The 24,852-nt window shown below is 39.7% G+C and overlaps 1 protein-coding gene across 1 annotated transcript in view; it reads right to left on the bottom strand.

The window, feature by feature from the left end:
* Positions 1-22,765, bottom strand: part of LOC145641865 (beta-hexosaminidase 1-like) — a 31,352-nt gene extending 8,587 nt beyond the window's left edge. Inside the window, exons 1-10 of the mRNA XM_081692871.1 lie at positions 21,699-22,765; positions 21,537-21,620; positions 21,400-21,435; positions 19,786-19,897; positions 19,506-19,576; positions 19,238-19,368; positions 16,677-16,693; positions 16,061-16,109; positions 15,134-15,234; positions 14,459-14,518 (exon numbers count right to left, since the gene is read on the bottom strand). Of these exons, the coding sequence (XP_081548997.1) occupies positions 14,459-14,518; positions 15,134-15,234; positions 16,061-16,109; positions 16,677-16,693; positions 19,238-19,368; positions 19,506-19,576; positions 19,786-19,897; positions 21,400-21,435; positions 21,537-21,620; positions 21,699-22,043 (1,006 nt within the window). The 5' untranslated portion in view covers positions 22,044-22,765. The remainder of the gene's footprint in view (positions 1-14,458; positions 14,519-15,133; positions 15,235-16,060; positions 16,110-16,676; positions 16,694-19,237; positions 19,369-19,505; positions 19,577-19,785; positions 19,898-21,399; positions 21,436-21,536; positions 21,621-21,698) is intronic.
* Positions 22,766-24,852: the final 2,087 nt, after the last annotated feature.

Genomic DNA, 24,852 nt, shown 5'->3' with positions numbered 1-24,852 from the left:
TCCAATGACGAAGAAGGAGGTTGTAGTTGCGCTTTGTCTAGAAACTAGGGTTTCATTATCAAAGGCGACCTTGAGTTACCCATGACCTGAATACCCGACAAGGCCTTTCTAGAGGACGAGAGGAAGCTTTGTTTAGTAGGCCTTGGCTTCCGCTCGCAGGGTATAATGAGAGGGGGTCTTTCGCACGCATTATAATTATAGATGCCTTTGCGTTGTTGACTCCTAAATCTCTTCCAACTTTTGAGCAGCCCTCGGATTCAGAGGCATTGAAGAACCAGAAAGTCTTGGCCCCGCAAGCTGCCGCGGTGAGGAAGCAGCTAAAAAAGGGAAATGCCTCCCTCCACCTTTGGAAAGTTTTCTTGGCTGACTTTGAATGCATTTGGTGGTTTGAATCTGTAATTTTTGCAAAGGACCCACGGAAGAGTTACTTCAGCCGCGGTCGAGGTACTAGGGCAAAGTTCCACTATTGCTCCTAAGGATCAGGAACATCAGCCTTCAATAATGCTAGTAGGCAATGAACCAGATGGTGCCATCCCCTCGGCTTCCGTCAAGCCCTAAAAGGAAGAGGCGCGATGATGGCAGTAGTTCATATAGTAGGGCCTCTTTTTGGGACCTCCAAAATTCGGGTAAGGAGGCGAGTGTCGAGTCAGCCTTAAGTCACCTTTATTCGAGTGTTGACGCGGACCACTTCAAGGACTTAGATCACCAAAGTGAATTTAAGATCATGCAGCAGTCGTGGGCTGAGGTTATTGACCCCCTTTTTCCTTATTATTTTTTTTTCTTTTTTTTTTTTTTTTACGTTGTGACTAACATGCCTTCACTACAGTATTTGGTACGGGCCGCCGTGTTTGCTTAGTATGGGCTTAATGAGGAACGCCTAACCAAGAGAGGGACCAGGCCATTCAAGAAATCACCTCGTTGAAGCAACAAGTTGCCGACCTAGAATCGCAGCTTAAAGAGATGACACACCTTAAGCAACAGGCTCTCTAGAGGGTGACCCGGATCAAAAGAGAGCGGAAGGAGGCTAGAGATAAGTTGAAGACGGCCGGTGGATTTGAAGTCGACAAAGGAAAAGTTGGCCATTAAGGGGCAGTTGAAGACGGCTGGCACTCAGCAAGAGATGGCGAAGGCTTGGCTCTTAACAACAGACGAGCAGGCCCACATTGCAGAGTGTGTTGAAGCCAATGAGTTAGGGCAAGAAACGAGCGTTCGTCGTTTTCAAGCCGCCTTTGAACTTCTTCACCCAACTCTCGAGTTTGGGCCTCTCTATGACAAGTACCAAGAAATCCGCCACAGAGAGCTTGATAAGATGATGAAGAATTTCTCGGTTTGTGATGAAGAACAAGATAGTCAAGCCCAGGAGCACCCACCGACTGGTGACCAATACTAAGTGGGCAATGATCAATACCACGCGCTAAAAGCAAACTATTTTGAGGAGCCTCCTACTCTTATTCACACCATGACGAGTTCCCTCGTTTTATTGCTTTTCCTTGTGTTCTTGTACTTCTTTATTTCCATGTAGATTTGCATTTGAAGTAATATCAATGAGAAAACAAACTGTGTTATGGCTAACTTATGTTTATTGTTATGTTTGATGCCTTTTGGGGCTCGGATCATCGCCCATCCAAAGGGCTCATCAGCGCCAAGGGGTGTTAAACACATATCGCCCACCCAAGGGGCTCGGCTGCCCAAAGGGCATCAAACATAACAATAAACACAAGTTAGCCATAACACAATTTGTTTTCTCATTGATATTACTTCAAATGCAAGTCTACATGGAAATAAAGAAATACAAGAACACAAGGAAAAGCAATAAAACGAGGGAACTAGTCATGGTGTGAATAAGAGTTGGAGGCACCCTCCTCAGAATAGTTTGCTTTTAGCACATGGTATTGATCATTACCCACTTGGGATTCGTCGCCCGTCGGTGGGTGCTCTTGGGCTTGACTACCATGTTCTTTATCACAAACCGAGAAATTTTTTCTCGTCTCATCGAGCTCTCTTTGGCGGATTTCTTGGTACTTGTCATAGAGAGGCCCAAACTGGAGAATTGGGTGAACAAGTTCAAAGGCAGCCTGAAAACGACGAATGCCTGTTTCTTGCCTTAACTCATTGGCTTCACACACTCTGCAATGTGGGCCTACTCGTCTGTTGTTAAGAACCAAGCCTTCGCCATCTCTTGCTGAGTGACAGCGTCTTCATGTGCCCCACTGGCCAACTTTTCCTTTGTCGACTCCAAATCCGCTAGCCATCTTCAACTTATCTCTAGCCTCCTTCCGCTCCGATCCGCGTCACCCTCAAGAGAGCCTGTTGCTTAAGGTGTGTCACCTCTTTCAACTGCGATTATAGGTCGGCAACTTACTGCTTCAACGCGGTCACTTCTTGAATGCCTGGTCCCTCCCTTGGGTTAGGCGTTCCACATTAAGCCCATGCTTGGCAAACGCGGCGGCCTGTACCAAATACTGTAGTGAAGGCATGTTAGTCACAACGCAAAACAATAACAATAACAATAACAATAACAATAACAATAACAATAACAATAACAATAACAATAACAATAACAATAACAATAACAATAACAATAACAATAACAATAACAATAACAATAACAATAACAATAATAATAATAAGGGGGTAAATAATCTTAGTCCGCGACTGCTGCATGATCTTAAATTCACTTTGGTGATCCAAGTCCTTGAGGTGGTCCGCGTCAATGCTCGAATAAAGGTGACTTAAGGCTAACTCAGCACGCGCCTCCTTACTCGAATTTTGGAGGTCCCAAAAACAGGCCCTGCTAGATGAACTACTTCCATCATCGCGCCTCTTCCTTTTGGGGCTTGACGGACGCTAAGGGGATGGTACCATCTGGTCATTGCCTTCTTGCATTATTGACGGCTGACGTTCCTGATCCTCAAGAGCCGTAGTGGAACTTGCCCTAATTCATCGACCACGGCTGAAGTAAATGCATTCAAAGTCAACCAAGAGAACTTACCGAAGGTGGGGGGAGGTATTTCCCTTTTTTAGCTGCTTCCTTACCGCGGCAACTTGCTGGGCCATGACTTTATGGTTCTTCAACGCCTCTGAATCCATAGATCCGAGGGTTGCACAAAAGTTGGAAGAGATTTAGGAGTCAACAACGCAAAGGCATCTATAATGATAATACGTGCAAAAGACCCCCTCTCATCATACCCTGCGAGCAGAAGCCAAGGCCTACTAAACAAAGCTTCCTCTCATCCTATAAAATGGCCTCGTCGGGTATCCAGGTCATGGGTAACTGAACAAGGTTGCCATTGATCATGAAACCCTAGTTTCTAGACAAAGCGCAACTACAGCCTCCTTCGTTATTGGAGGAATGTCGTAATTCAAACTCAAGTTGGGCTCCCCTAAATTCGAAACCAATGGGATGTCCCAACTACGACAGTAAATAAACAAACATAAACTGACCACGCCAGTTTTTGACGTTTGATGTTTGATCTCACACCACTTTAAAGCCATTAAGGATGCAAAATGTCCACTAACCAGTACCAAAATTATCCTTGGAGGGGATCAACGTGAACAAGTTTCTCCAAAGCCTTAGAGTCGGAGATCAACCTATCATGGAACACACCATTAAAAAGGAGTACACTTTTAGCTAAGAGTTGGGCGTCAAATTGCAAATGGCTATATTGTACTCCCGTAATAGAGTCCTCACAAAGGGGTGGAGGGAAAGCGCATTCCCTGCTTCAATAATTCCAAATACACGGCAGTGCACCACGGAGGTGGAGTCGCGGGGGTGTCCTCGTCATCAGGAGCGTACCCCACATATACCGGTCGGTTACACCATATTTCTCGGCCATTGACCGTGAATATTGGTCTAGGTGGTGTGTCGCCCTCAACCCATAAGCCTGCAGGCCTCCCCCAATCGGCTGATATTGCTCTACGTTGCCCTAGTGATTGCGATCTTCATTTCCTTGGTCTTCCACAGCCTCCATTATTGTAAATACACCATTTACAATGTGCATATTAAATAAATTGTCTCCCTTTGAGGTGCCCCAGGCACCTCACAGGGCCATAGTGCTCCTCGTATGACAAGTATGGAGACCCGCCGGGAAAATCCGGCAACACATCGGCACAAGGGATGCCGGAGGTAGCAGAACAATCTTTTGCTACTTCCACGGCGGGCTTACCTTGCTCAACCCACCATGTCAGTCTAATGCTAGATGAACTTAACGATGAAGCCATTAAATAAAGAAAGCATAATATAACAAGGGCGTACCTTAATCGAAAGCGTCTTTCAATTAAATGGAGCTCCTGCCAATGTTGAACCAAGAATACCGCCTCGTCTACCTTCGAACAAGAGCGTACAAGCCTCCTTCTACTGACTCGTGTTACAAACGCCTTCCTCCACTACTTTCTCTCACTAGAAATCTTTTAAGAATGAAAATGTGGATGAGAAATGTATGCGAATTTGGCTTTATAAAAAGAAATGTTTGCCTCAAAATGAGCTAAAAGACACTTGTCACTCATGCAAAAGAAGGTTGTCACAAACACTTGTCACTCATGCAGAAGGAGGATGTCATAGACGCTTGTTACTCATGCAGAAAAGTACAAAGAATACATATAATTATACGAAATCGTATACAAAAGAATATCTCTTATCATTGCCTACCCAAGGGGCTCTTAGAAAGCGTCAATTATATCATCGCCCATCCTAGGGGCTCATTATAGGGTGATCCGAGCAGGACACCATTCCAAGCCATGCCTCATAGTGAGACCGTAATTAGAAAAATGGCATTTTCACCATGCTAGAGGCCCTTTTTCGCAATTTCGTTGGGCTGAAGCTCCTACGGACATCGTAGCTGCAAAGATCTCGAAAAATACACAAGTTAAAAAAAAAATTGTTCAATTCGAACACCCGAGGACCAGGTTATGACCTTCCGATGTTTTTGTCAAAATTTACTAAGTAACGGGCAACATTGCTTTCAGCAAATGACGAGATGGGTCACTTTTAAGCATTCTTAATAATGATAGAAGGTTTCCAAGACACTTCATCGCCCACAAGACACACGAATGCCAAAACATCCCTATTTTCATGCTGGAAAGACGTGCAAACGGGATTAAAAAAGTCCAGAGCCATTGGTCGAGGGTTGAATCATTGCCCATGAAGACAAGGGGCTGCAACGCACGACAAAATCATCGCCCACCATGGGTTGGCCTAGCTCAAATGTGCACATTGAATCATCGCCCAGCAGGCCTAGATGCTCATTGGTGCGCCACAAGTCATCGCCCACCAGGTGAGGATCAATGGTGCGCTACATCATCGCCCAGCAGCCTCCTGCCAAGAATCATCGCCTAGCAGCCTGCGAGGCACCATCGCCTAGCGGCCTGCGAGGCACAGCAACCTTAGGCCACCATCGCCTGGCAGCCTGCCAGGCAACATCAACACGAGGGTTATGCTAGACTAAAAAAAATTATTTTTAAATTATTGTTACGAGGATGTTACTCGAGCACAGTCCATGTCACCGAGCCGGTTGATTTCATTCAATCCATGTCTTTCCGACAAACTCCCAAACCGCGTTAAATACAGAGTTGATTGACTTCACCATCGGAGGGCTTTCTCAGGAACACCCTCCCGAGGTAGTTGACTTTCGTTGTTTTGCAAGACTCGGTTTAACCAGGCGAGCAGGCTCCCCCACAACTCATATCCAGAATTCTTTTACGGAAACAACAAGGGATTCTTTTAACAATTTTACTGAGCTATCCCTCAATGATAAACTCACCCTAAGAAAACTTGCTATTTACCAAAGGACTTGTCCCTCCCTGCACTCGTCTTCCCTTTGCTCTTAATTTCTCTCTAAAGTCTAAACTCTCTATTAGTCCAACTACAAAGTGCAATGGGTCAGCCCAGGCCTTTGATCACATATGCTCGAAGAAAGCCCAAGAAGAAATTGCCAGCAACTTGATAAGTGGGAAATTCTGTTGAGAAAGTTTGTTATGGGTTTCAGGGTACTTTGGGAATTTTGGGAAATAAGTTTGTTAATCTTAGCCATAGAAGATACTAGATGCTAAGTATCTGATTATATATAGAGGTTTCTGTATTAGGGAGAATATGCTGATTATTGTATTGAGTATTTTGTTGGAGAGATTCCTTCCTCTCGAAAGAAGGTTAGCTGTATTGGTTAATTACTCTGATTAACAATACAACATATCAGTTTGGCCTACCTTCCTTCTCTGTGTGTGCATTTTTGTGCTCTGTTCTATTCCAGGTTCTAGCAATTTGGTATCAGAGCGGCCACGATCGTCGCCGGAATTCGGGATGGCTCGCCTTAACCATGGACAACGTTTGGATCTCCTAGAACAGGAGATAGCTGGAGTTCCAGGTCGAGTGGCTGAAGAAATCGCCTCGGCCCTGGCTGCATTTAAGGTGGATCTCACGAGTCAACTTGCTGCCAGCTCAGAGAAGACTCGATCGGAGAATCGAGCACCCGGATTGAATGGATCCCCTCATCAATGGGATAATCCGTTCGCCGGATCGCAACCGCAGCTGGAGCTTGGCGCGGGTGGAATTCATGGTTGTCAGTCCAATTGGAAGGTAAGGAAGCTCGATTTGCCCATTTTTTATGGTAATAATCCGGATGGCTGGATTCTTAGGGCTGAGCGGTTCTTCCATTTTTACCGGCTCAGCGCGGAGGACCAATTGGAGGCAGCGGTGGTGGCTCTCGACGGGGATGCTCTGTTGTGGTATCAATGGGAGCACCGTCGCCATCCTTTGCTCACTTGGGAATCCCTGAAGGATGCTCTGTTGTGGTATCAATGGGATGCTCTGTTGTGGTATCAACTTATTCTCAGGCGATTTCGCACCACTGCCACGGGAACGCTCCACGAGCAGTGGTTGGCCCACCGATCGGCACGGTGGCCGACTATCGGCGTCGTTTCATTGAGTTACTTGCTCCTCTGGAAGGTGTCCCTGAAGAAATAGCTAAGGGGCAATATATAAATGGGCTAGAGGAGAGGATCCGAGTTGAGGTCCGGATCCTAGACCCGGTCACATTGGATCAAGCCATGGAGCTATCAATGCGGGTTGAAGAAAAAATGCGGGTCAGCCCACGGCCCAGATCTGGAGGATCTTTACCCAATTGGAAAACCCCCTATCCAACTCAGCGTTTTACCTCCACTCTCACCCAAAACACATACCCAAACCAAAACACAAATCCGAACCTAACCAACTCCTCCCAATCTCAGCCAACCCGACTCAATAGCAACCCCCCAAACACCACCGGCGGAATAAGGCGGCTATCGGACAGGGAGGTACAGCAGAAACGCGAGATGGGTCTATGTTTCAGATGTGACGAGAAATGGAACTTAAACCACCGTTGCCGCCGCCGAGAACTCAGTGTCCTCCTCACTGTTGACGACAGCGATGATGATGAGAACGTTGAATCTGGTGAGTTTGCTGCTGTCGAGTTCTCAGACCCCACCTCTCCTGTTTCTTCCCCGATTCCTTCTCCTACCACACCTATTACTTCACCTTCACTTAACCCACAACCCGGAGTTTCGCTGTGCTCAGTTATGGGGATTACTAGCCCTAAAACGATGCGGATGATAGGCACCATTAATGGGGGCAAGGTGGTGGTCATGGTCGACCCTAGAACGACCCATAATTTCATTTCAGCAGCTGTCGCACGCCACTTACAAGTTCCACTCTCGGATTCGAAGAGTTTTGGAGTCACTCTAGGCATGGGTGAGACTGTTCATGGTGAGGGAATAAGCAGGGGTGTGATGCTGGAACTACAAGAGGTCTCTATTGTTGAGGACTTCCTTATCTTGCCTTTGGGAAACTCTGATGTAATATTGGGAATTCAGTGGCTAGAGAAATTGGGTACCATTGCTTCAAATTGGAAGAATCAGACGTTGAGGTTCCAAGTGGGTGGTGAGATGGTGACCTTAAAAGGAGACCCACAGCTCGAGCGTACTTGTATTTCTCTCAAGGCAATGGTTAAGACTCTGCAACGCGGAGGTCAGGGTGTTCTCTTGGAGTTCAACCATTTTGACAGTGAACCTCAAATAGAGGCTCAGATTCCAGTCTCATTCAAGGCCCTCACCGATGAATTTCAGCATGACGGTCTGCCTCCCTCAAGACCAATTGAACACACCATCACTCTGAAGAAGGGGACTAATCCGATCAGTGTACGGCCGTACAGGTACCCACAGTACCAGAAAGATGAAATTGAGAGGCTGGTGCAAGACATGCTTAAGACTGGGATAATCCAACCTTCTTCCAGTGCTTTTTCCAGTCCAGTTCTTGTTAAAAAGAAGGACGGATCATGGCGATTCTGTGTCGACTATAGGGCACTTAATAAGGAGACAATTCCCGATAAGTTTCCTATCCCCGTGATCGACGAATTACTTGATGAACTCCACGGGGCTAAGGTGTTCACAAAATTAGACCTCAAGTCAGGGTACCATCAGATTCGAGTGAAACAAGAAGATGTGCCTAAAACAGTTTTTTGTACTCACGAAGGCCACTACGAATTTCTCGTAATGCCTTTTGGGCTTACAAATGCCCCGACTACTTTTCAGTCCCTAATGAACGAGGTGTTCAGTCCTTTTCTCAGGAAGTTCGTTCTGGTTTTTTTTTTATGATATACTCATCTATAGTAAGTCTATGGATGAGCACTACCACCACTTGCAACAAGTGTTACAAACCTTGGCTTCACATTCCCTCTATGCCAATATGAAAAAGTGTGACATAGGCAAAGAAAAAGTAGCCTATCTCGGCCATGTTATTTCAGCTTTGGGCGTAGAAGTGGATGCTTCAAAAATTCATGCCATGGTTAATTGGCCAGTACCTATGAATCTCAAGGACTTACGGGGATTTCTAGGCCTCACGGGCTATTATAGAAAATTCATTCGCGGATATGCTGAAATAGCTAAGCCCTTGACTGATCAGCTACGAAAGGATTGCTGGGGGTGGACTGCCGAGGCCACTCAAGCTTTTGAAGCCTTGAAAATGGCTATGACCAGGGCACCAATTTTGGCTATGCCAAATTTCTCCCTGCCCTTTGTCATCGAAACTGATGCATCTAGCTTCGGATTAGGGGCAGTGTTGTTACAGGGAATTCACCCTATTGCGTATTTCAGTAAAGCCTTGGGAATTGGAGCTCAAGCAAAGCCAATTTATGAGAAGGAGTTGATGGCCATCGTGTTTGCTATAGAGAAATGGAGGCATTATTTATTGGGGAGGAAATTCATTGTGCGCACAGATCAAAAGAGTTTGCGTTTCTTATTGGAGCAGCGAGAGGTTGGTCATGCTTATCAGAAATGGGTAAGCAAGTTACTTGGGTACACCTTTGATATCCACTACAAGCCAGGACCCACCAATAAGGTAGCTGATGCCTTATCACGGCAACAAACCCCTGACATTGAGTGTGCTCCCTTGGTCACAGCTTGTGGAGTGAGCTGGGAATACATAAAAGCTTACATTGACAAAGATGAGGGGCTACAGAAATTGATATCTCAGTTGGGAAAAGGGGAAATAGCTCCAAAATGGTTCTCTCTTGACAATGGGGTGCTGAAATACAAGGGCAGGATTGTGGTCCCAAGCAAATCAGAGCTCACAGCTCGTTTGCTCAAAGAGTATCATGACTCCCCAGTCATGCTGGTGATTTGAAGACTTATCAGCGTTAATGTCACGTTTGTCAACAACACAAGGTCTTCACTCTCTCTCCCTTGGGGCTGCTTCAACCTCTACCTATCCCCGATAAAGTTTGGGAGGACATCTCCATGGATTTCGTAGAGGGTTTGCCTAAGTCGGGGGGATGGGACTCAATCTTGGTGGTAGTAGATCGACTCACAAAATATGGTCACTTCATACCTTTGAAGCATCCTTACACTGCTCAAGGGGTGGCTCTCTGTTTCTTGAAAGAGGTGGTCAGGCTACATGGCATTCCTTCTCCATTGTCTCAGATCAAGACAAGATATTTCTCAGTATTTTCTGGTCTGAGTTGTTCAAGCTTCAAGGCACACAGTTGAGGAGAAGTACAGCTTATCACCCCGAAACAGACGGGCAGACGGAGGTCCTTAATAAAGGTGTGGAATCATATCTCCGTTGTTTTGTGAATGGCAAGCCTAAGAGTTGGGCAACGTGGTTGCCATGAGCTGAGTATTGGTATAATACAGCATTCCACACAGCCACTAATTGCACCCCCTTTAAGGCCTTGTATGGCAGGGAACCTCCACACTTAGTGCGTTTTGTTCCTGGCAGCACTTGTGTCTCTTCCATTGAGGATCAATTGCTGGAAAGAGATGCTGTATTGGATGAATTGAAGTATCACTTGGTTAAGGCACAATGCTACATGAAGCAATATGAAGATAAGAGTAGAAGGGATGGTGAATTTCAAGTTGGGGAATTGGTGTACTTGAAACTGCAACCATATAGGCAGCAGTCCTTGGCAAAGAGGAAGAATGAGAAGCTTTCTCCGAGGTACTATGGCCCTTACCCTATTCTGCAGAAGGTTGGACAGGTGGCCTACAGGCTACGGTTACCTGATTCAGCCAAAATTCATCCTGTCTTTCATATCTCCCAGCTGAAAAAGGCCTTAGGAACAGGACATTCACCCACCCAGCTTCCCTCTCGGCTTAATTCTGACTTAGTTCTTGATGTTGAGCCAGAAGCAGTACTTGGAGTGAGATCTTCTCAGCAGGCAGTTGAAGTCTTAATCAAATGGAAAGGGTTGCAAGACTTTGAGGCCACTTGGGAGCAATTCTCTGAGATAGATGTCAGATTTCCCTCTTTCCACCTTGAGGACAAGGTGCATGTTTGGGAAGGGGGTATTGCAAGGGGTCAGCCCAGGCCTTTGATCACATATGCTCGAAGAAAGCCCAAGAAGAAATTGCCAGCAACTTGATAAGTGGGAAATTCTGTTGAGAAAGTTTGTTATGGGTTTCAGGGTACTTTGGGAATTTTGGGAAATAAGTTTGTTAATCTTAGCCATAGAAGATACTAGACGCTAAGTATCTGATTATATATAGAGGTTTCTGTATTAGGGAGAATATGTTGATTATTGTATTGAGTATTTTGTTGGAGAGATTCCTTCCTCTCGAAAGAAGGTTAGCTGTATTGGTTAATTACTCTGATTAACAATACAACATATCAGTTTGGCCTACCTTCCTTCTCTGTGTGTGCATTTTTGTGCTCTGTTCTATTCCAGGTTCTAGCACAAAGCTCAAGGTTGTTATGTAACCTAAAGGTTGTTCCATTTCTTGCCTTGTTGAGTTGAAAGCTATCCATATCATGTGTTATATACTATTTTATTACCCCATCAGCAGTTATGTCCATTGTTAAAGCCATATCCATATGAATACAAATATATCACATATTCACATATACGAAAGCCATAAAAGTTTCAACTTTAAAGTCATATGTAATCACTTTTAGGTATAAAGTCTCTCTCAAAATGACAAGTTTAAATGCATATCTCCATGTACACTCTAAACAATGTCCCAGAACTCTTGAATCTACATTCTATAATAATGAATTGAAGCTTTTCAACTTCTAAATTTAAACACAATGGTAGTAAAGTGTGACATAACACTTGCGAGATACTGCTTCCACAAAATCCTTTAATGTTATAGCAGTAGGAACCCCAAGGCCGACTTCTTTGAGTTCTTTCTATGATACCAGCAGCTTCAACAAGACAATTTACAAATCCCATATACAACTAGCAGCAAGGGCATGTACTCTGTTTTCCTATTCTTTAAAAGACCACCTCAAACCATAAAGTTTGGCTGCTTTTCTGTACTCCACAAAAGTCACACTATCTTTCTATTGGTGTTGGGGAATACACTGACGTAAACAGAGCAGACTTTTTACTCTTATTGGTAGCGTAAATTAGTATTAAGAAATTTACATCCATAGTGACTTGAGCCGGCCTGAGGTATGGATCAGAAGGTTGGCAGCGGTATAATCATATCCAGTAAAGCGAAATTGATTCGAAAAAACACTTGGTAGCACTTAATCCTTATCCAATTTCATATCCTATTTAAGTATATAAAGATTCTTGTGTTCCTTGTATCATATTTCCACTAATCTACACTAGTTAAGGATATGGCAGCATACATCCCTAGCGTAAAAGCCAAATCCACATGGAGTTGCAGTGGTTCTTGTGGTCCTACATTAATTATAGGAAAAATTGACTTTTGCTACCACTAAAACACACCACTTTGATTTTTGCTACCCGTCTAAAATTTTACTTTATTTTACTACCACCTAAAACCTAAAAATTTAGATTTTGCTACCACTTAACAATTTCGTTATTATTTCCGTTTGTGGGGCCTACTTATTTCACCTTGCTGCTATCACCTTAACCTCCACCCCACATATTCATTATGCTTCACCACACCTTCACCCACACAAATCCACCAATAACTCCCCTACCAACGCCACCTTGCAGCATCATCAAGTTGCAGCTCCCCTACCAACGCCACCTTGCAGCATCACCTGTTCAAACCAAGCAGCAGCCCAGCCACCAACAAACCAACGGGGCTGCCCCAATTACAACCCCGCAGCTATGCTCCTACACATACTTGACAGCAACACTACCCACATCGACCACCATCACCGTCGCACCAAGTCTTATCCCTCAATCTCATTGCCATCGGCAACCGTTAAACACCAACAACAGAACTCCTACTTGGCACTTGCTGCCCCATTTTCAACAAATCCTCCACCACACCTCTCATAACCACCTCACCAGTATCAACCCACAAACCAACCAAGACAATCACGACAGTACTATTTTTCCACCGCGCTGCTCCGCCGTTTACACAACCCCAACGCAACAAGCAGCACCCGCAACACAATCACCTCGCCACAACCCCCACTCCAACCAATACCTTTTATTTTATTTTATTTTTTTTCTTGCAATTCAACTATAATTGGTTACTCGATTTTAATCGAACTATTTCAATTTAATTCAACTTAATTTAAGATTTGAAAAAATAATCTTCAAATTAATTGGGATTTGAAGAGGACGCTTCTTTTAATAGACCAATTTCAATTCGAGGCTGAATTTCTTCAATTAATCTAATGGCTGAGAATCTCAGATTACTTGGTGCTTGGTGCATGTTGCCGGAGAGTGGTTAGGGGTTTAGGATGGGCTGTTGTGAGGAGGTTCGTGGAGAGAGAGGAAGAAGAGAATGGAATGAGGTAAGTAAGTGGGGCCCATAAACGGAAATAGTAACAGAACTGTTAAGTAGTAGCAAAATCAATATTTTTAGGTTTTTGATGGTAGTAAAATAAAATAAAATTTAAGATGGGTAGTAAAAATCAAAATGATACATTTTAGTGGTAGCAAAAGTCAAATTTTCCTTAATAATAATTGCTAATGGATCATAATAATAGAGATCAATAGTATTAGATCTCAGACTTGCAGTTTTGTAACAGATATAAAAGTTATCTCCGTCCATCTAAAATTCACCCTTTGTATACATTAACCACGAACCAGAAAAATCAACAAATAAAAAATAAAAAAATATATAAAAAACAAAGCTCCTACCTATACCTCCAAGAGTAAAATAGCTCAAAAATTATGAACATATAGTTCAAATTGTGAGCATAGAATTCATGACCTTTGAACTAAGAACAACTTTTAACAGCATGTGAGACTTAATAATTTTGTGTAATAGAGCTTTTACTTTCTTGGGTACATAATATTAAGGCAAAACTTTTTCTTTCTTTAATACTTCTCAGTCCATTCACCTTTGAAACTTTTAAAAGTCGAGTTGTATCTGATTAATATTTGATGATGATTGGATTTCTTCTTAATTATTTCTTACTAAATGTAATATAATAATTTCTAAATTGAAAGACAAAAAAATGGATGGAAGAAAACAAAAGGACCCTTTTGATGGATAATTGAACAGAATCTAAGACATCCTGAAAGGTGATGTCAAAGTTTTTTTTTTTTTTATAATAAGGTGGTTTTGGACGAAAAGAATATAAAATTAAATAAGCCGGTTTTTTTCAAAATTTCAATAACAAAAGATGGATTTCAGCAAATTTTCCTAGAATCTTACCCACGTTTGGCCTTTCAATTTTGTGGTGAAACTAAGAGTGGTAATTTTGTCCCAATCTACCACTTAACTTAGCTTCAAATTATAACAAAAATACAAGATATTTAAACACCATCTTCCATGAAGAAATTAAAAAATTATAGTGAAAATGAGTGAGTTTTTGCATCACCTAGTCAGAAAGAAAAGGCATGATACGAAAACGAGCATAGAGATTTAGTGCTACAGTGATAGTAAATTAAATTAACCATATAAATTTTGTGAAGATAGACACCTTTCCTACCAATTTATTTTTTGAAAGACATTAAAGAAGAAATAGAAGTACATTTTGTCTTGAAAATCATTTACTTGATCGATCAAGGATTCTAATCTATGGCATAATGTATTACAGGAAGCTTTAAAAGTATACCTGTATTAACCTCATCGCCTCCCAAGTGGAATAGCTCAAATGGAAAGATTTTTCCCATATCTGCATATTGCAAATAGTAGCCGTTAAACATATCGCAAAAACAAAAAAAAAAAAAAAAAAAAAAAAAAAAACAAAAAAGGGACCAGCTATAGGCTAATGTAGCAACAATTTCTTTAGTATGGAAGATAGATAACAATAGCATGTAATTCTAAACTTTCTACAAGGTCGTTTTTGTTTTTTTACTATATCACTAAATCTGTAATAACTATAAGGGATAAATGCTGGCGCACTACTTACGAGTATTTTAGAATTACAGTGGAACTAAAGAAAGGAATTGTACTCCTCCAAAAAAAAAAAAGGGAATTGTACATGTAATAATGTTTTTTTTATTGGAATTTTAATAATTTTGGTTTTCTTTTTTTAACAGGAAATTTTAATGAGGTTTGAGGGTCTATTTGATCAGTTTAGTTTTGATAAAGGTTTACTCTGTGATACTCTTCAAAAAAAAAAAAAAAAAAAGGGTTTATTACGTGATACGAGTGGAAATGTCGAGTTGGTGCGTTTTAATAATTTTCCACTAGGTGTTGTAACGTTGGCTGAGATGGACTTTTCCTCTTAAATTAATGAAGCTCTATCCTTCTTTCAAAAAAAAAAAACGTGATACGAAGATCTGACCTGTCAAAATACCAGAAACCACATCAAAAGTAAAGTTTTTGGAGACATCAAGTGGCTCTTTACAGGAAGAAGAAGGCCAAAGATCAGGATATCCAACACCCCTGCATAAAAAAATTATCCCTATGAGATTAAGATTGGAGCTAACCTATAGAAGTACTCAATATAATAAGATTCACGAAACATGAGCAAACAAAACTCACGAAATAACCTACGGTGAGGAAGAAGTGAAGAATTTTCATGTTTACTAATTCTATCAGTTTATTACAGCTTTAGCTATCAAAAATAAAGGAACAGCTTCAAGATAATCAGAAATCGACATGCATCAAAATTAGTTTAGAGAAAATGCAAATATACTGCAAAATATTTACTTGTCCCTGATGAAAAACTCTGAGCTATCAGCACAGAGCCACAGACAGTCGGACGAAAAACATGAGCAAACATAACTCACAAATCACAATATAACACACGGTGTGGAAGAAGGGAAGAACAAATACTAATCATATCAGCTTTTTTTTTTCTTTTTTTGAAAAGATATTAATCATACCAGTTTATTACAGCTTTAATAACTAAACGAAAGGGACAGCTTCAAGAAATTGACGTGCATAGAAGCAGTTTTGAGCAAATAAACAATATACTACAGAATACTACCTTTCTCTAATGGTCACATTGATAGAAAAAATTTCCAGGGGCCATTTTTTCAATCAAAAAAAATTTAAAAACCAAGCATGGGATGAACACAGGCAGAGCTACGATTTAATTTTCCATAAGAATAGAGATTATAAATAAAAACAAATATTTTGCAAGTAAATTAATATCTTGGGTAACTTTAACAGAAAAGGGATTTGCCCTTTTGAGCTAGCCAATTCTACAGATTCTTAAGCTTTTTCATAAACAGAAATTAAAGGGGCGCACAAGGAGATTACATACCATGATTCCGCATGACCAGGAACATCTATCTCTGGCATGACATGGATGCCTGACACAAGTGCAAGTATCATAAGGCAAAGCCATACAAAAAATTAAAAAATATGCATATATACAGACATACAGCACATGCAAAGGCCCTTTGCTTAAAAGGTGCTAGGCACTCCAAGAAACAAAAGGTTTCTGTCTTTCTGAGGTGCGAGGTATGACAAGGTACGCAACTCTTTAAAAATGTTGTTTTCTTGGAGGATTACATTTCAAGGAGCAGTGCAAGTAGCAACAGAAATAGGAGGGAGAGAGAATAATCAAAGTAATAAACGAAGGGATAAAGAATAAAGGGAAGGGTGCTCCATTTTCCTCATAGCACCCAGCATTGCTCAAGATAACGAGGGTGGTACCTCGCTGTCAATTAGGCTAAGGCAAGCTACAGGAGCTTTTTTCAAAAAAAGCCAAGGGCCAAGAAGATCATCCACGTGCAGGAAGTAGACACACACTAAAATCTGGCATCTAATTATATTGTTTAGCACAAAATGAAACAATTTTAAGGCAGCCCATAAAAGAAAAAGAAAAGTGATACTTCGAGGATAACACAAGATATATAGCAAAAGATACATCATACCTCTTGTTTTTGCAAAGCTGCATGTGAGCCATCACATAGATGCAAAGGTTGAAGGAGAAAATTTCAGTCAGTGAATGTAGAATCAAGCTTTCACAAAGTCTATAACCAAACAGGGAGGGGGTGAGGAGGGAAGAAGAATGTCGGACAGGTAGATCATAATGATGCTAAATAGATAGGTGACTACAATGAACAATAGCAGCAAAATGAATAAGGACAATCAAAACATCAGCAATACAGCATGCCCCGTAGATCAAACCTACTAGGGAAAAGTAATCAGATCTAGTTTGTAAATTAAGGATAAACCGGTACCATATAAATATATAATACATAGTACTCAGATCAAATCATGAATGACATTACTGACATGTTTTTTATAGGGTATATTGGAAGATATAGTAGGTTTTCCTGGATTTCGTTTACCAAGATCCCAAAAAGAGGACCAGTTTATCCCAGGAATATATCAAATGCATAAATTAAGGATAAACCAATAACATATAATACATACTACTCAGATCAATTTATGAATGACATTACTGACATGTATTTTATAGGGTATATTGGAAAATATAGTAGGTTTTCCTGTATTTCATTTACCAAGATCCCAAAAAGAGGACCAGTTTATCCCAGGAATATATCAAATGCATAAATCCTGTACCAAACATACTAGTCAGATCAAATTATGAATGACATTATTGACATGTTTTACAGGGTATATTGGTAGCTATAGTAGGATTTCCTTTACCAAGATCCCAAAAAGAGGACCGGTTTATCCCAGGAATATGTCAAATGCATATTTACCGATCCAATCCGGCCTAAACTTGGAACCGGACCTGAAAATGTAGGTTTAATTTGTTCCACTTCAGTCCCATAAAATCATCGATTCCAATTTCCAGTCTGGACTTGGCGCACAGGCCTAAAATACTATTTACCTCCTAAGTCTTAAGTCAACTAGCAATGGTGCATAAGAAAAAAACAATAATAATAAATTGCTAATGAATTTTATCGATAAAAAGATGGCTTATGCCAAGGTAGTGAAGGTACCAAAGGATGTACTTTGGTGGGAATTGACAAATAAGGGTGTATCACATACAGGAATATCAACATTATTAAACATATGTGCGGTGGAATGAGGACAAACGTTAGAATTGGTTCAAAGGGTCCAATGATTTTCCGATTAAGACCAGAATACAAAAGGATCTACAAAATTATTTTCTCTTGGCAACAATTATGGTCTTATAAACAAGAAGAAATTCACACAAAAAAAGTGTCATAGACTCATGTATGTTGTTGCAGATCATATTTTGTTTAGATGGATGAGCCTTGAACATGTGCTAAGAATACGTTTGCACGGTGCACACAACTATGGTAACAGACAGGAGCTTTGAGGAGGCACAGTTAAAAATGAAACAGAGCATTTGGTGTGCAATTTGGCATGGAAGACACCAATCAAGGTGTTGTAAAGCTAGAAATCAGTGAGTACTTCATATATTTGGGATCTATATTTAGGGAAAAAAAGGCAATGTCGACCCAGATGTTCTGCACATATTCAAGTTTGACTAACTCATATCCAGAGCAAGCACCTAGAAATAGAGTGTGAATCTTTCTCTAAAAGGGACAAAGAATTCTTCTAGGATTTCTGTTTGGTGGGCATGGTGGCTTTACAATACTCATCCGAATGCTGGGATTTTTTTTTTTTTTTTTTTTTTTTGAACAAATAGTCAAGAGAGATTAACATGGTACAATGCTTATTTTGAGATAGGGGTGTGTTGAACATGATGAGATAGAATCCACAATTAACAATTCGCACTAGTGCCAAAATGACATATTTTAAAAAAAAAAAAAAAAATTAAGAAGAACACATATTTACGCTAAGGGGTGGTTATTGGACAAAGTAACCAATGGGTATAAGGTTAATGTAACAGGGGGTATTTTATACTTAACTCCAAAGTATTGGATTTCTATAACTCTCATTTCCTTAACACCCTCCTCCTTTTCCGTAAGATGTCTTACTGAATGGGAAAATAAATAGTTTCTTGCATTGCTTACCATTACATATTACTCCCTCCGTCACATAATACTTGACACAGTTCCCATTTTCATCCGTCCCAGAATGCTTGACACGTTACTAAATATGGAATGTGACCACTAATAAAATAATATTTTCCCACATTTTCTCTCCCCTCACCTACCCCACTCCCACCCCACTTGTTTTCTTGTAATATAAAAATACAAAAGAGAATCGTTTTTACAATAAACAAATGTTTTAAATAGACCCACTTGTAGTTTTCTTAAACTATGTGTCCACTCCAATGTCCCAAGTATTATGAGACGGAGGGAGTACTACATACGTCTTGATTTTAACATAAAATCCAATGCAATTTCAACAACATTTAGGAAAAGATATATTGAAAAACATTTGACAAACGTTGCAGGGAAAATGACTAACATTAAGAGACTAAAGTTCCTCGGTGTAACAAAGAAAATACTTTACAAACTAAACAAGAAAGGTTGTCATTATTTGAACTTAACAATTTATAATGAAGGCTGAAGTGAGAGCTTACTTGACAATTTCATAAGCATCCTCAACTGTGTACCGCTCCCACCTTGAGTATGAACCCTTCCACAAATTTGGATATGAAGGAGTTTCAAGAGGAAAAGACTCCTCATCCACGATATGCCAATGAAGAACATTCTACTGAATAAAATTTTAAACATTAGGAACCAAATGAAGCAGCAAGACAAGACAGCTTTTGTCAAATACACCAAAAAGTAAAGAAAAATAAAAAAGAAGCAACAACAAAAGAAAAGTTGACAAGAAGCAAAGCTTACAAGTTTAGCATATGACATGGAATCAATAATTTGCTTAATAACATCTATTGGTAAATAATGCCGAGAAGTATCTGCAAGAAAGCAACAACTGTAAAAAAGAGATAGTGATAGATAACAGATTCAACCAAGCCAATTACTTATTTAATTGCTTTCCTTTTCCAGTTTCCATTAGTGGCAGCTCAAAGAACATTAGACATTATTGGGATAGCAAACTGAATCTAAGGCCCAAAAATACCCAATTGAAATCTTACAGATTCCTTTAGATATGGCTTAGGCTTACCTATAAGAAGTCCTCGGTATGCAAACCTCGGTTCATCTTGAACATACCAAGGAGCCTTCATTACTTTTACAGTCTTTGATTCATAATGAAATGTGCACAACTGGCTGAAAGTCTGCATGACAATATTAAAAGGAAGGTTCATGAATTTAAATAGAAGGAGAGAGACTGGGAGAGTGGGAGGGATGTTTAAAGTACCAACATGATACTGAAGAGGGGAATAATGAAATCTGATTAATGTAAAGGAAATAAGAAGAAAGTGTTCTAGATGAACTTTCATCAAATTATGGGAGAATAATACTTCCTAAACTTTTTCTAATTCCATCTTTCTCATTTTAAGTAGAAAAGATACCAACAAAAGGAAAAATATATCCCGCTTCCATTTGATCATTAGATTGTTTTATATTGTGTGAAACATCCAATGACAATGCACTAAGTACATAAAAAGAGCCATCACATCCAAGTCAACCAAAGGAAGTTGTGTTTGTTGAGTGGCTCAAGTCTTCATTTAGGTCATGCTTGGATTAGGGAAAATGAATTAAGGGGTAATAAAAGTCAAACTATGAAAAACATAAATGACTAGAGGTAGCGTTGTGGGAGATAAAGTGTACAAATGAAATAAAGTTGTTGTGACATGAGAAAAAGAGAGAAATGAAATAATCATTACCCTCATACCCTAATGTAACTATTACCACCAAAATGAGGGCAATAGTTCCCTTTTCTTTACCTCTCACCACACCATCACTACATAATCCCCTTACAATCACACCATTAATCTCTCCTTTTCCTTATATTCACATTCATTTTCTTAAATTTGACTTTCATTACCCTAGTAATACATCACTCTCAATCCAAGCATGCCCTTGAAATGTGAGTATGCATGTGAGTTATTCCAAATTGGAGAAGATGAGATAAAACTACCACCTTATGAAGGAGTAACTTCCGTTGTCAAATGGCTTTGATGGAACCTCACTTAGACTTTCAATTTGTAAATTGTCGAACTCTCCTTTGTGAGAGCAGCCGAGAGTCCGAGACTACACCCGATCCAAACGACTCAAAATTTAACCCAAACCGTTGACCCAAATTGACAGGTCTAGCCAAGACACACATACAGATACAGACCATACACTCATACAGTAACATCAACAAATATTTTATAATATGGTACACAAGCAATATGAAATGCAGTTTTGAGCATATGACATAGCTCGGCAAAAAAGACGTATTCACATAATGCAATAATCAATTTCAGCCCGCACAATCACACCCTTGCAAAAAATATACTACGTAGTAGTCGAAAATGACATAGCCTACAAATCTACAATCCTAAATGCGTACTCTCATAGGCGCTTATTGATCCATAGTTGCAGCATACTACAAAGTTTACTGTGAAACAACTACACCAATTAAAAATTGATTTGGCATTTTAAAAAAAACTCCACTTCCCAAGCAACCCTTTAAACTCAGAAACACAGAGAAGTTTGACATTCCATGACATTTTACAGTCATGGCATAACAATTACAGTTCGGCATACGAACGACTTAAGGAGCGAAAACGGCCTAATCATTAGCACTTAAAAGCAAATTCATAGCCACAAAAGTACTAAAAATCCATACCTCCAACGCCCGCAATGCACCATACACGGTATTGGCCTACAAAGCAAGCAAGAAATGCAATCAGCCCTTCTACTTCTATCTTAATAATCACTCCGAAAATCCTCAATCGTTGAAGTAAAAATCACAGCAAAACTTACCTCGATTTCAGCAAATCCAACAATTGAGTGATTATCTCTCCCAGAAATCCTCAAAACATAGCTCTCATCCACTCCAAATTGAAGCTAACAACATCAAAATTCAACAACATCAACCAAAATTCCAACCAATCAAAACTCAAAACCTTAAAAAAAATTCAAAACCTCTTCATCAGAAGAACGAACAACGATCTGAACAACACTGATATCAAAAACCGGCGTCCGAAGTGATCGAAATCCGGCAGGAACAGTCGTTGCATGTGAGAAGATGATGCGTTTGTAGCGAAGAAATGCGGCGGAGATGATCGGAGAATTGCCGGAGAAGGAGAGAGAAAGGTCGGGATCGACGGTGAGAGTATCGGCGCCGGAAGTGAAATTTGCCGGCAATGGCCAAATGTAGACGAGAGAGTCAACATCGTCGGAAAGTGGAGAAGATGACGAGAGAGAAAGTAGTGTGGTGGTTGTAAGGAGGAGAGAGAAAATGACGGCGGAGGTTGACGGAAGAAGCATGGTTAATGGCGGTTTTTTCTGTGTCTGGTACTCCGATATTTTTTTGGATAATGATTGGTGTGACTGTATGTGTGAGTATAATTGTACAACTGGAATGTTGTGAATTTGAAGAGTGTAAGATATCTCAATTTTACCGGCTTTTGTTTGTTTGACTTTTTAAGATAGGATTGTTTGTTATACTACCTATTAGAACTTTTGAAGTTCAAAAAAGATGATAGAAAGATTGGATTTTTCACCTAATCTTTCTAAGTTATTTTTTAATTTATATATTTATAAAAATTTTCAAATTTATCATATACATTAGAGTTTTATAAAAATTTTCAACAGTTAAATGTGGTTGTCATGTTAATTATATCACGTGATAGCATGTTATTGGTTTTCTTTTAAATTAATTTAATTATTATAAAAAAAAAAAAAAAAAAAAAACTTTAAAAAAAAAAAATTTTAAAAAAAAAACAAAAACCACCTATAACCCTGTGCCCCTACCAGTGAGCCACCTTAGCCCAGCCACATATCCACAGCCGCCACCCAGCACAACTTCCCCACCGCCGGCACCTAGATTGCCTCTTCACCGCGCTAGCGCCGGCAATCCCCTCAACTTGACCCCTCCCTCTACTTCACCCATAAAAACTCATCCTCAATTTTCCACCTTAGCCAAACATTAGTAAACCACCCCAAAACACTGTCACCAACAGCCCAGCTGATCCCCTCCCCCACATTTGTCATTCGCCGGCAGGCCAAGCCCCCTCCTCCACATTGCGTCGCCACCTTAGCAAAAAATAACCACCACAAAACCCTAAAAATCCTGAAATCGAAATCCTAAAAATCAAAATCAAAGGTTTCGATTCTAGGGCTTCGGCGAGATGATTCAAGGGTGGAGGTGACAGGGAGAGGGGCGGTTTGGATTCGCCGCGCGCGGCCGTGTACCATGGTGGGGAGGGGAAGGGTTTTCGAGGGAGAAAGCATGTGGTTTGAGTTCACCGGTGCCGATTTGGGTGGAAGGGTGTCAGGTTTGGGGTGGCGCCGACCTGGGGGGTTCAGACGGTGTGAGGCATGTGACGATGATGGGGTTGCGCTGGTGGTGGTAGTGGTGGCTTGGTGATTTTTTTATTTTATTTTTTGATATTTAAATGTATAATTATTTAAAATTACAAAAAATAAAATAAAATAACAGCTAATAAATGCCTGCCACGTGGCATATTTATCCCTAATGACAAACAGATGCGTCCGTTAGTCATTAGGAATTTACTGACATTTTTGTTTAACTCAAGGGTATATGAAGAATTTGAGAAATTTCATGGGTATATGGTGAATAAAAAAAATAACTCAGGGCATTTGGTGAAAAAGCCGTAGAAAGATTAATATTGTGGTTGTATTTTAGTGGTAAGAATTTCACGTTGTGGGAGACTTGGGCTCGAGCATGACTCGGGTATTACCTAGTTATTTTTGTAGTTTCTATACTTATATACACTTACATTTAAACTGATCACATGCTTAGAGGCGCACGCAATGCGTGCACAATTCTTTTGCAATTTTTTTTGGAGACAAAGTATATTTATTATTTGACATGCATAAATGATATTGTTCTTGGAGATAAAGTTTATTTATCATTTGACATGCATAAATGATACTCCCTCCGTTTCAATTTGTTAGTCCCATATACTATTTTGGGCGTTTCAAAAAGATATACCCATATTGAATGTATTCCACTTTTAACTTAGTTTTTATTTCCTATTTTATTCATATTAAATTCTGATAGGTTAGATTAATTGATTGTGAATTAATGACATGACTCTAAGTAAAGAAATTACTCCCTTGATTTATGCAAATATGACTAAAACTTTCTTAACAAAATAAAAAATAAAAAATTAAATAAGGCAAAACTATTTATGAATTGTTTTTTAATTTAATGTTAGATTCCAAATATTATCCTTTTCTTATTTTATGTGATTGATTCCATAAGCGACTATCATATTGAAACGGAGGGTGTATTGTTCAATTACTTTTTTTTTTAACCCATACATAATGTTCTCTCTTCGACCCATAAATTACTATATAGTAGAAACAAAAATGTCATTACTGACATGGCCACGTTATATATATAGAAAAATTATTATCTAAAAAAGATACTCACCTTTTCCTTTCATACAATACTTACAATATTAATTGTATTGTCTAAAACTAAAAATAACTCATTATTATTTTTTTTAGAAAACAACATTTACAGGCGTCATTGCTAAATTCTCCGGTTTCAAATTTAGGTTCAAAGGTTAGTAAGAACTCCATCGGTCCCCAAGAGGCAAGAGCGTTTGATTTTTTACATTTATACATATTTAAATTATATGTGAATGTGAACAACTATTAAAAGCAATGGTAAAATTATTAGCAAAAGTTTAAAATATATAGGAGATTGGATTTATAAGTTGATAATAACACATGGTGAGAGCAACTCACAATTTTATTCTCAATTGAAAAATAAGCTCAAAACACCGTAGCAATGTAATAACAATACATGCAATTGGTAAGTCCATATATCTTTGAATGATGATACATATTAATTCTAATTAAAATTCACTAAAAACTAAGAATTTAAATATTTAGAATAAGCATTAAAAAAAGAGTAAAAATGAAAACTAAGGGTTTGTTTGGCATTGTTTTCTGTTTTCAGTTTTTTTTGTAGTAATAACGATAGTAATAGTAATATACTAATAGTAATATTAATAGTAATAATAATAGTAGTAATAATAATAATACTTGTAATAGTAATAATAGTAGTAGTAGTAATAATAGTAATAATAGTTGTAAATTG

The sequence above is a fragment of the Chenopodium album genome, chromosome 8 (genome assembly GCF_948465745.1).
Source record: "Chenopodium album chromosome 8, dcCheAlbu1.1, whole genome shotgun sequence".
NCBI lineage: Eukaryota > Viridiplantae > Streptophyta > Magnoliopsida > Caryophyllales > Amaranthaceae > Chenopodium > Chenopodium album.
This window is presented reverse-complemented; position numbering and strand designations above follow the sequence as displayed.